The sequence below is a fragment of the Coptis chinensis genome, chromosome 7 (genome assembly GCF_015680905.1).
Source record: "Coptis chinensis isolate HL-2020 chromosome 7, ASM1568090v1, whole genome shotgun sequence".
Lineage (NCBI taxonomy): Eukaryota > Viridiplantae > Streptophyta > Magnoliopsida > Ranunculales > Ranunculaceae > Coptis > Coptis chinensis.
In genome coordinates this window covers 82,699,619-82,711,192 of record NC_141462.1, presented here as the reverse complement: position 1 = coordinate 82,711,192, position 11,574 = coordinate 82,699,619, and the positions used below count along the sequence as shown (strand labels likewise).

The window sequence follows — 11,574 nt, the reverse complement described above, 5'->3', positions numbered from 1 at the left end:
TCCCTAATTAGCTATCAGTCACATCGAGTTAAACCGACCATATATCTGTGTAATACTGATCAAGATCCAAATAAATTTGCATTGTTTTCGTATAAGGCGCACTTACTTAATATAAAAGCACAACATGTGCATATTTCTTTCAGTTTTTTATCAATCAGGAAACCTATTTAAGAAGAATTCTGTTAAGAAACATGCTACACGTCTTAAGCAAACATGCAATCCTTTAATTCATTATGTATAAAGTTTCTTAATCAGGACAGTTTCTTATATCAATTGAATCCTCCCTAAAATACCATTCCCTTGAAAATTTAACGTTACCTCCCCTACCCTACGTTCAAAAAGAGACAAACATATGCTCCAAAAAGATAAACATGTGCTCCGAATATGAGTTCAAAGATATAAAAAAGAGAGACAAACATGTTCTCTGGATATAAGTTCAAACATGGCATGAGTGACGTAGTCACAGGTTATAACTAGTAACAGTAACAACACACCTCAACAATTACACAAGTAGGAACTGTGTAATTCAACAATTACACAAGTAGAACAGCTCTAATCAAGAAGCCCCGCCGAAAAAAGAAACTCGAAAAATCACACTTGAAAAACTGCTTTTATTTAAAACTTAAAAGTTTAAAGGAAGAACAAAACTTACTTGATTAGGAGAAGTATCAACACCACTCTCAAATGGTTTATTGATATAAAATGTTGGAAAAGTGTCTGAACACTCTCAAGCAAGCCAAAGAGAATGGTGGAAAAGTGTTATAGAAAGGGGAAACAAACTCGAAAGTATGGAACTTGATACTTGAAGTGTCCTATCTTACACCATAAATGAAACAGAACGACAAAGGGGGGAAAGACCGAGGCTCCAGTTAACCCAAGCTTGAAAAATCTACTATTTCCCCAAGACAAACATAAAAGCAATAAATGAACATAAAGCAACTGAAAAGAGGATAGGCAGTCACCTGTAGAGGTGTTCCAGTGAGCACTTTGGTAGTGCTTAAGGTCAGCATTCAGCTTGCACGAAGCATTTTTTATTCGATGACCCTCGTCAATTATAATATAGTGCCAATTAATTTTGCTAAGTTTTGGTCGATCATGTTTGTTCATCAAATACTCGTACGTTGTCAGGACATTAAATTTCTGTTGCACGATTCTTTCCCAGTTTTCCTTGGGATCAAATTGCAAAGACGAGTCACCTCCACATGACAAAACTAAATGAGACTACAAGTTCCTTACTAATAAAATGACATGTATTTTATTTTGTAGGTATGAAACATGTCATTACTTAAATAGTCTCGACGCTTCTTCAAGGGGGCGAGAATATGCAATCGATTATTATACCGGGGCCAAAAGTTAAGTTCACATTACCCAACCCGTAGAACTGATGACGGAACTACCACCAAAAAGGACCTCTATCATTTTTGCTTCCATTAGGTAACAAATTAGAGAAATAACCCGTAAAAGGCAGAATTATCGGTCATTTATCTGAATCATTTATTTGAATCACAAGTTACCAATTTTCTCATTTCTCAATGCTCATACCGAACAGTTTTGCCAAGACCCATTTCATCGCAAGTATCCCATTCAAATGATTGTTGTAAAGTGACACCAACCAACGCAAAACCATTCATTTGGTACCTATATAAGAAAATGAAATATTACGAAAAGAAGAATGTATAATAATAGCGAAGATGAGACTAGGGTGAGATCCAATGTTATACTAGGGTGGATCCAATGTTATACTAGGACTTGGGGTAATAGGCTACTTGTGTGGCACATGTAGGGCTGTTTTGTGCATTTTCGTGTTCCTGTGCTCATAGGCTTTCTCAACCTACTTTGCTTCTTTTATTAATGAAATTCTATTTTACCAGGAAAAAGTTAAAATAATATATACTATAAGATAACTTATCATCGAAGAAGATCATCCACATTTCTCTAGTTTTATAGGTTTATAAAGAAAAAATGATAACAAGAATGGAAGCATCAAGTTAGTAAGCTAAACATGCAAAGGTTAATCAAATGAGAGGTGAAGTGCTAATTGCTAAACCATATCATCATTTCACTAAAACTAAAAAATAAATTAAATTAAATATCATCATTTCACTTACAACCTGTATTGTCATTCAACTTCAGAAATCGGACAAGAAATTGTGCTTACCAGCCCGAGGTTCCCCTTTCAAGTATGATCAGGTTATTGGTTTAACGAAACTAGGACAACCATTTTCAAGTTTCGACTTCAAGTCCTCGACTCTTTCCATCACGGGGTTGACCCTAGAATCGTCAGCTGTTTCTATCACATGGTTGACCCTAGATTCCTCTGAATACTCTCTGTTGACAATCCGATTTGATAAATTAAGTACATTACACATTATATCCCATCAGACAATCTTCTAAATACATATACGTAACCACAAACCTCGTAGGACTTTCTTCGATAACAGTGGGATCCTGAAAAATGAACATTTGGGGGTAAGTGAACTTCAAAATGCAATGTGGATATAAAGGGAGTAACTTGGGTCGAAGAGAAAATGACTCACTTCTTTGTATACTGGAGTTGCCAATTTAGTAATACTGGATGATCTTCTTTCTCCGATAATTGCTACTGGAGCTGGCTTTCCTTCGTATACACCAGTTGGCAATTTAGCCCTAGTCTTTTCTTCGTATACTGGAGTTGGCAATTCAACGAATAACGAGATGATCTTCTTGGTTCAGTAGCAGTCATTTCTTTGCGAGAAGGTCGAGGTCTCACCTGCTTCCTCTGTTATCCAATTAGAAGATTGAAAAACAAAATAACAGGTAATGGAGCAGTGTGAAAAGGAAGAATTACCGGCTTTTTAGAGGCGTCACGAACATCTTGAGCAAGTTTAACAAGGCTGATTTCCTGCATTCTTTTCTTGTTTTCCTCTATTCTTTGCTTACATATATCTTCATATGATGTTTTCTTAGCTTTCTCCATTTTCTTCACTTAACTTTAAAACATTGTCAGAAAACCAGTAACTCAAAATTTCAAATCAAAGCCTAAAAACCCATATGAAGTACAAATCGACGAAAAAAAGATTGAAGTTTTAAACAACAAAACAACAACAAAAACACATGTACCTTTTACATAAATAGCTCTCTCGAGAATGGAGTGTTGTTGCTTGCTGGAGTTGGTCACTTGGTTGTTGAAGAGAGTTATAGAGTGAGAGTGAGAGAATTGTTTGGTGAGTGGGTTAAGCACCAAATTTAGAAAAGAATTTGAATTTGAATTTAGCAGACCTTACAATTTTGGTAAATGTGAGTTCCAAACTAGTTACAATTCTCTCAGAGCAAGCAATAAGATATAAAATCAAAATAAACTATAACTTCTATATTTCATAAAGAATGAGGGTGAAAGTAAACTATAACTTCTATAATGTGAAAGTAAACCATAACTTCTATGTTTCATAAAGAATCAAAATTATCATGTGAATCAGGTCAAGCAAATTTGGCCAGGTGAGCCTACTTCGTCGAGTAGTGTCAGATCAAAGCCCAAATAGCAACAAGTTACTACATAGTTACATAATAAATTAAACAGAAGTAAAGCATCAACAACCAAATAACTCAAATCAAAATCAACAATCTAGGGTTTCTAATTCGATTTAACAACCGCAACAATCATAAACAATGAGTGAACTAGATTTTGAGAAGAAAAATTACCTTTCTTCTCCATTGTCGATTCACTGTTGAATAATCACGCTTTGCAAAAGGATCAGTAAATCTCCATTGTCGAATTTGAGGATCATCAAATCTCCATTATCAATTTGAGTAGAATCGCCAGAGAAAGAGAGGGAGGCCTATTTTTTTTTTTTTTTTCTGTTTTTGAGAAATAAGAAAAATATTTTTGGTTTTTTTTTTTTGATAGGCCACTCCGACGCTCTTCCACGGCACGCGTGGTGCGTCTTGAAAAATGACAAAAATAAGGCGTCGGTATCTTTGTCTTTTTCTAATGAATATGGTGTAGTGGGCCCCCAGTGCAAGTCGTGGTGCCTTGTTGGTTTTGTGGGTTGGAAATGGTGATGTTGAAGGTTTGGATACTTGTTTGGAAGTGAATAGATTGTTTAGTTATGTTTGTTTAGTTGTAGTGTAACTGTGTGAGAGTGCTTTTAGTTGTGTTGTTATGTTCCAAGTTAAATTTTGCGCGGAGTGGAGTGTGTGTTGTGCGGTGTGTGGGTGTTCTTGCTGGCCTGGCCGACAAGTGTTGTTGTTCTTTGCTTCGACAAGTGAAGCTGCCAGGTGATGGTGAGTGGTGCTACAGTGTTGCAGGTGTTGGTGGGTGGTGCTAAGATGTTGCAGGTAGTGAGTGAGTGGTGTTCCTGAGAAATGCGTAAAAGTTTCACAAAGCTCCTGAGAAATTGTTCGAGTATAAACTGTAACTAGGTGACTTTGTTTTCTTATGCTTGTATTTTGTAGTAGGGCACTCTTGAACCCAACACTGTGAAGTGTTTTTATCAATCTTTTTAATCAACAGAACAAAGATGGGTGCAAAGTAAGAAATGTAATTTTCCTTCATGAGATCACAAGTCAATGTAAAAATATTCAGGGGTTCTTACTTGTAGACACATTACAATTTAACTTCCAATGATATATCACTCTTTCTTTCTATCCATATGAACATGAATAATTTAAAGACGTACACTAATTGTTATGTGTTTATCTTTTTAAATTGTATGAACCATTTTAAATACAAAATAATAAATTTTAAAATTTATTTGCCAGTGGAAAATTTTGTGTTATCAAGCACCGACAAAACTGGCAAATGACATTTGCCAGCATTTGCCAGTTGATGCAAATTATGCAAACAAGCAATGACAAAACAAAATTTTCCCACTAGGTATTTGTATGGCAAATTTTTAAGTGGGAAATTATTTTCCTATTATTTATTTGCCAAACAAGTGGGAAAATTTATCAAGCAGGCCCTAAAGTATTATTAGCCTCTAACATTGGTATACAGACACCAATGTTAGAATAGATTGAGTCACCTTAGACAAACTATTTAGATACGCCAAATTGTAATAATATTAGTTTTTAGTATTTAGTGTGCACAATCTCAGTCAAAACCACTTCATTTTTTATTTTATACGTAGGTTAGCGCAGATACGTTGTAATTTTTGGCGTGCAATGAATCCCTGATTAGTGCTGATTAGTTTGATTTATATCAACGGTTTAGGGGGCAGGAAAAAAATTAAAATAAATTTTTTTACCATATCAACACATTAATAACGGTTTTAAACCGTTACAAAGCAAAAAATAAATATTAAAGCATTATCAATAATCGTTACAAATCAAACTACGCAACACTTTTTAACCATTAGTAATTGTCACTCTGCAACGACTAATAACCGTTGGAAAATTTGGTTTGCAACGCTTTTTAACCGTTAGTAATTGTCACTCTGCAACGGTTAATAATCGTTGGAAATTTGGTTTGCAACATTTTTTAACCGTTGCAAACATTTCCAACACTTTACCCACCCTCTATTTGCAATGCTTAAAAAGCGTTGCGAAAATTATTCGCAACGGTTTTTACCGTTAGTAATAGCCTGTTATGGTGTAGTGGGGACAAAAAAAAAAGTTTATTATTGACTGCTTGCAAACAAAAATGTTATTTCTCTACCAAAAAAAGAAAGTCATATATGCATGATAAGAGCCCAAAACTGTAGTTTTAACCCCTTAACAATCGTACTTTTAGACCAATTATGTGAATAATAAGTAAGAGTTAATACTGATTACGTGTTTTTATGCATTTCAGGCTTAAAAGTTCATTATGTGCATAAATGTGCCACTTTAGCGAGATAAAGGAGCAAAGGTCGGTTGCTAAGGAGTTCTGTGATTAAAGGCCAATTTTCAAGATGACAAAGCCTCTGTAAGAGCATTTGCAATGCAGGTGATAGTTTTCCCCCCCTCTATCACCGCCACCTCATCACTTTTCACCCCCCTTTTCACCAACCCGGTGAAAAACAAGGTGAAGTTGTGCAATGCAGAGGTGATAAAAAATATTTCGGACGGGATGTTAGATTCCGTCTGGAGGTTTTTGATACGAGACGGAATGTAACATCCCGTCTGATATTTTATAACGAGACGGGATGTAACATCCCGTCTGATGGCTCAATATGAACAGACGTGAACAGGCTCCATTTTCACTTCCTTTCCAGCCAAAATTCCGATTTTGTAGCCTCCATTAACAACCTTTTGACACAAATTTCCATTCATAATGACTTCTCCAACCCCCAACCCATCCCCACCAACCTCATCACATGAAGAGCATTCCCGATGGTTTGGAAATGTTAAAATTTCCAAAAAAAGGGGCAAAAAGGATCGTCGTCGAGAACGCGTAATGTGGGCGAGGAGGACGAAATTGAACTTGGGTTTAATTTTCCACCGCGTTGTGAAATCGAGGAACACCCACCATTAGCGTCAACATCGGTCCGACACGTAGCAAAATCGAGTGGCGGAGTCTCAAATAAGTTTTTGATTTTTTTTATGTTAATTATTATTATTTATGTTAGTTTATATCAAGTTTGTTGTTGTGTAATTAGTTTGAATTTGTCGCATTGTTTTAAAAAAATAGTTGTAATTATATCCGTATTAGCGTGTTTGTTGAATGTAGGAAGTACACTTATGGAAAGTCGTTGTGCACTTTCAAATGTTGTGTCGTGGTGGCGTTGTATGAAAAAAAAAAAACGGATCCTAATTTTGTCACGGTTACCGATATTATATCCGCCACACCATTTGGGAGTTTTTTGAATTCTAATTTGGGACAAAATGATCAGGCGTTGTTGTTTGGGATAGTTGAGCGGTGGTGGCAAACTACCCACACATTCCATTTCCCATGGGGTGAGCTTGGGATTACCCCTCTTGATTTCACAATGCTCATGGGTATCCCAATTGGTTATGGAGATGCCGTTCCTTTTGATGAAACTTTAGAGGTTTTTACTACGGCGATGAGTTTCTTTGAAGGTTTTGATTTGGTTGAAGATGATGAGCAAGACTAGTTTTTGAGATTATCGGCTGAGCAGTTTAAGGGAGGAGCTATAAATATGAGTTGGTTTACTTCGAGATATTTGAATAGACTCAAGGAGAAGCCGAAAGACTATCATATTGGTGAGGAGTCGATCCACGAGTATGTACGTGCCTTCCTCTTCTACTTTGTTGGTGTGGTATTATTTGGATATGCTGATAGTTATTTACGTATCGGGTGGATGGCCGCTGTCTGAGGCATAGAGAGGATGTGGGATTATGACTGGGGTCAATCCATCTTGGCATACCTTTACCGCTGGCTAGACCTCACAGTTGAGACAAAAGCCGCTAAAGGCAATTTGTGCGGCTTTGTTTGGATTATACCGGTAAGTCTTATTTATTAAGTTAATGTTTCATTTCATTTATTTATCTAATTATTAATGTTGACATGTTTATATATATATTGATATTGTATTTTATCTATTGATGACAGTATTGGTGGTACGAACATTTTCGTGTGATGCATCCTGTGTTGAAGAGGTTGGAAGAGGATGAGACTCATGACCTGATTCCACGTATTCAAGCATGGGGGCTTCATCGTAGGCAGAGGGGGTATGGGGACCTATCGCATAATATTCATAACACTCGTCAGCAGATTGAGCTTTTAGGAGCTAGTCGAATTGAGTGGCAACCCTGGGCCGAGTCCTTCATCTTTCAGACCCCTTATGCGGATATTCCGGATGTTCCGTGAGAACACCGAAAGTAATCGTAGACTATCATATATGTGTCATAGAGCAAGGTTTCTTTCACGCTTAATGATACTTATAGGGTCGATCCATCGCGATGGTACCTTGGGGACAGATGTTGGCGGCAAGTATCTGGAGAGATTGTTATACCTTACCCACCACCTATAGATATGACAGCCTCTGATATTCTTCCTGCTGTTCTTTCACACTATAGAGCAAACCCAAATGAGTGGCCAGACGCATCAGCTTTCAGTTTTACGGGCGACTATGACTTATATTGGAAGAGGGTTGGTCGAGGTCTCTTGCTAGGTGCGTTATACCGGGGCACCAATTTTGAAGGGGTTACTTCTGGAGCATTGAGGCCCGACATTCATTTCCCAGGAGGAGTGGAGTTGCCACAGTCACAGCCCAGGGTGTTTCATGATATTCAGATGCCGCAAAGAACTCCACAGATATTTGATGATGATGACCTTTGGCATTGGAGCATGATTACTTCTCAGGGGCAAGATATGAGAATACCTATTCCACCAGTAGATGCCGCAGTGGTAGCAGATTTGTCAGTACAGTTCGAGCAGTTAGCCGAGGTTAGTATGATTTGAATTTATTTATGATTTGTTATTATTAGTATTCACTATAACCCCTAACATGCATTTGTTTTGTTAAACAGGATGAAGTAAGGTCGGAGCTCCTTAACTACAGCTCTCTCAGTTATGCCATGCGTGAGTCCTTCATGGAGTCCTCTCGTCGCAGTTTTGAGTACTTACAAGAAGAACGTAATCGAACTTTGCAGCTTCAGAGACGTGTGCAAGAGTTGGAGAATGCTGGAAGTGGAGTACCTCAAGCTCAAGCTCAACCGTAGAGGTGACAACGGCGTAGGGGAGAGCTCTTCGACCGAGCCTTCTCGTCGAGGGGGAGGAGGTCTCGAGAGATATTTTTTTTGTAGTTTGTAATAACGTAGCCATTATTACTTGTCTTATGGCGTTTGGGATTGTTGTTTGTAATGAATTTTTGATTAGCAGGTTTTCTTTGATGAGTTTTGGATATGAATATGTCATTGAACAAAGGAGGTTATGTCCAATTTTTTTAGAAATTATAAGTTAGTTTTTTACCGAAGTTTACGTGTTAGACTTGGGTGTTGTTCATGATTGTTGTTTGTCTTATTTATTATTTTCAAAGTATATTAGCAGGTTTTGGATATGAATATGTCAATAAAACAAATGAGGTTATGGCCAAAAAAATTAAAAATTTATAAGTTCGTATGTTTCCAAAATGGAACATTCGTTCTCTTTCGTTTCACTTCATTTCACTCATTTCTGCCTTTGTTGAAACAGAAAATTTTGAGTTTGGAATATCACTCATTTTTGCAGGTGGTTTGGTTCCGGGTTCCCGACAGAATAGTGTATGGGGATACCGAGACGAAATGTAACATCCCGTCGGGTTTTTAGACCGGAGACGGAATGTAACATCCCGGCCGTTTTTAAGCACTTCATCAGCACATTTTACTATTCCAAACAATGGAATTATGGATGGGGATGGTGGCCCATTTGGAATTATTTATTGACATTTGGATAGACATTTGGATACAATGTGTTGTCACTTGGAGAGTGAACAAAAATCTAATAAAATGTGTTGTCAATTGGTAAGTGGAGCAAAATCGGTATCACATGTGACCTTATCATATGTGACCTTACCTTTCATATTTCGCTTTTACTCTTCTTTCTTTTAGATCAAACAAACAACACAGCCATCTTCTTCCCCACAACCAAGCTAAAAATAGGAAAAATGTCTAGAGAAGAAAGAATTGCATATAACCAAAGGTTATGGGGAGGATCTAGTAGTAATAGTTCGCCTTCGGTTTCACCGGTCGCCTTACCGTACTTCAATAAAGATGACTACATGGAAAGAGTAAGAGATGAGCATAATGATATGATGAGGCTAAGGAGGAGGAGGAGGTTGCGCTTATTATCCACTCTTTGGGGCATTAATGACTCAAGCAGCCATTGAAATTGAAGATGTGGATACGCACAAACGCGATCTATATGAAGGGTAGAGAGTACACGCTTAGATGGTGGTGATTTCAAGAAAACAAAAGATAATGAGGGGATTACTTCACAACACCTTGTAAGTGGCCTCCTCATAAGTTTAGATGAAGGTACAGGATGACAAGAGAGCTTTTTTATGTATATGTTGCATATTGTTGCATCATTCGACGATTACTTTAAAGACAAGGTGGATGGATTGGGTCGGCAAGCAATTTTGGGTTACAAAGGGACTAGTCTGTAGTTGCACAATTAGCAACTGGTTGTTCTTCTGATTCAACGGATGAGTATTTACAAATTGGAGATTCCACAGCAAATGTATCTATGAAGCGTTGGTGCAAAGCAATTATCACGGCGTTTGAGGAAGAGTACTTGAGACGACCAACTGAGGCAGACACTGCTAGGATATTAGCTGAAAATGTGGCAAGGGGTTTTCCAGGAATGCTTGGATCAATCGACTGTATGCATTGGGTGTGGAAGAATTGTCCAAGTGGATGGGCTGGAACACATGTAGGGTACAAGAAGGAACCAACTTTGATACTTGAAGCCGTTGCAGACAAACATTGTTGGATCTGGCATTGCTTCTTCGGCCTACCAGGTTCGCATAATGACATTAACGTGCTTCATCGTTCTCATGTTTTTGAATCATTAGAGCAAGGTGAGGCTCCTGCTGTTGCATTTAATGTGAATGGTAATGGCTATGATATGGGATATTATCTTGCTGATGGTATTTACCCAAAATGGGGCACATTTGTTCAAGCCATTCGTTATCCAAGAAATAAGCATGAAAAGATCTTTACTCAACGTCAAGAAGCTGCAAGAAAGGATGTTGAAAGGACGTTTGGAGTTTTGCAAGCACGATGGCATATTGTTAAGGCTTCTGCACGTTGTCATAGTGTTGTTGTTCTTGGAGATATAATGAAGGCATGCATTATAATGCATAATATGATTGTTGAGAATGAACGTGAAAGTGGAGTTTGGAATTGGAAAGGTCAGAGGAAAGAAACAATACCTCAAGCTTTTCGGGAAGATGATGGTTTTCATTTTGTCTATCAGATGATTGAAGCAAGAAATAAGATCAGAAATGAAGTTACACATACTAATCTTCAAAAGGACTTAGTTGAACATGTTTTTAATTGGACTGGCATTGAAGAAACAGCAGATCCGGTACCAATTTATGATCCAAATTGGTCGGATCCAGATGAGGGAGAAGGAGGCGAAAATTAAAATGGAAATGAAAGTGTATTTTCTATGTATTTCCTAACGTGAACTATTAAGTTCCAACGTATTTCCTATGTATTTCCTAATGTATTTCCTATGTAATTCCTATAAGTTCTTATGTGTTTAATGAGTTGTGTTTTAATGAACTATATTACAATGTATTTTAATTTTATTGGTAATTGTATTTCTATGAAAATAATTATATTGGACTAAACATACATAGTGCATTAATTAAAAAAAGAGTTAGATAAAAATACATAGTTCAAATTAAAATACATAGTGCATTAATTAAAATATATAGTGCTTTTAAAATTAAAATAAAATAAAATACTAGATATTACATAAGCTTAGTTAGAGCTAGAACCACCTCTAGCCCTTGCCCATTCAGCACGTATTTCAGCTTGTTGTTGCTCGATTATAAAAGCGGTATCGGGATGGAGGACACTTGTATTGGTCGCTAAAATCTTAGCTTCATATTGCATCTTTTGAAGCCGATTTTTTTCCAATTGAACCTGATTTTTTCTGTTTGAATCGATTTTTTTTCTTCTCTCTTGCCATCACAGTTCTTTGACCATATGCAAGTTCCCTTTCCC

At 37.1% G+C, this 11,574-nt stretch overlaps 1 protein-coding gene and 1 long non-coding RNA gene across 4 annotated transcripts; one reads left to right on the top strand and one right to left on the bottom strand.

Annotated features, from left to right (window-relative positions):
- Window positions 1-2,176: 2,176 nt before the first annotated feature.
- LOC147489368 (uncharacterized) lies at window positions 2,177-3,814 on the bottom strand. Of its 3 annotated transcripts, XR_015202133.1 has the most exons (5): window positions 3,679-3,814; window positions 2,828-2,969; window positions 2,538-2,758; window positions 2,417-2,448; window positions 2,177-2,328 (listed from the first exon to the last, which is right to left on the bottom strand). It is a non-coding gene; the product is annotated as an uncharacterized LOC147489368 (long non-coding RNA). The 3 variants fall into 3 exon arrangements; XR_015202132.1 differs by lacking the exon at window positions 3,679-3,814 and having other exon boundaries at window positions 2,828-3,085; XR_015202134.1 differs by lacking the exon at window positions 3,679-3,814 and having other exon boundaries at window positions 2,538-2,749; window positions 2,828-3,085.
- Window positions 3,815-7,809: 3,995 nt separating this feature from the next.
- Window positions 7,810-8,737, top strand: LOC147489367 (uncharacterized). The gene is made up of 2 exons (XM_086571568.1): window positions 7,810-8,305; window positions 8,389-8,737. Exons 1-2 carry the CDS (start codon window positions 7,892-7,894, stop codon window positions 8,578-8,580), a joined length of 606 nt encoding a protein of 201 aa, XP_086427694.1. The 5' UTR covers window positions 7,810-7,891; the 3' UTR covers window positions 8,581-8,737.
- The last annotated feature ends 2,837 nt before the right edge of the window (window positions 8,738-11,574 follow it).

Bases quoted from the DNA above. Each gene is read 5' to 3' on its own strand.
- LOC147489367 (XM_086571568.1), top strand. From the start codon at position 7,892: ATGACAGCCTCTGATATTCTTCCTGCTGTTCTTTCACACTATAGAGCA. The intron at 8,306-8,388 runs GTTAGTATGATT...TTTGTTAAACAG, and splicing joins AGTTCGAGCAGTTAGCCGAG to GATGAAGTAAGGTCGGAGCT.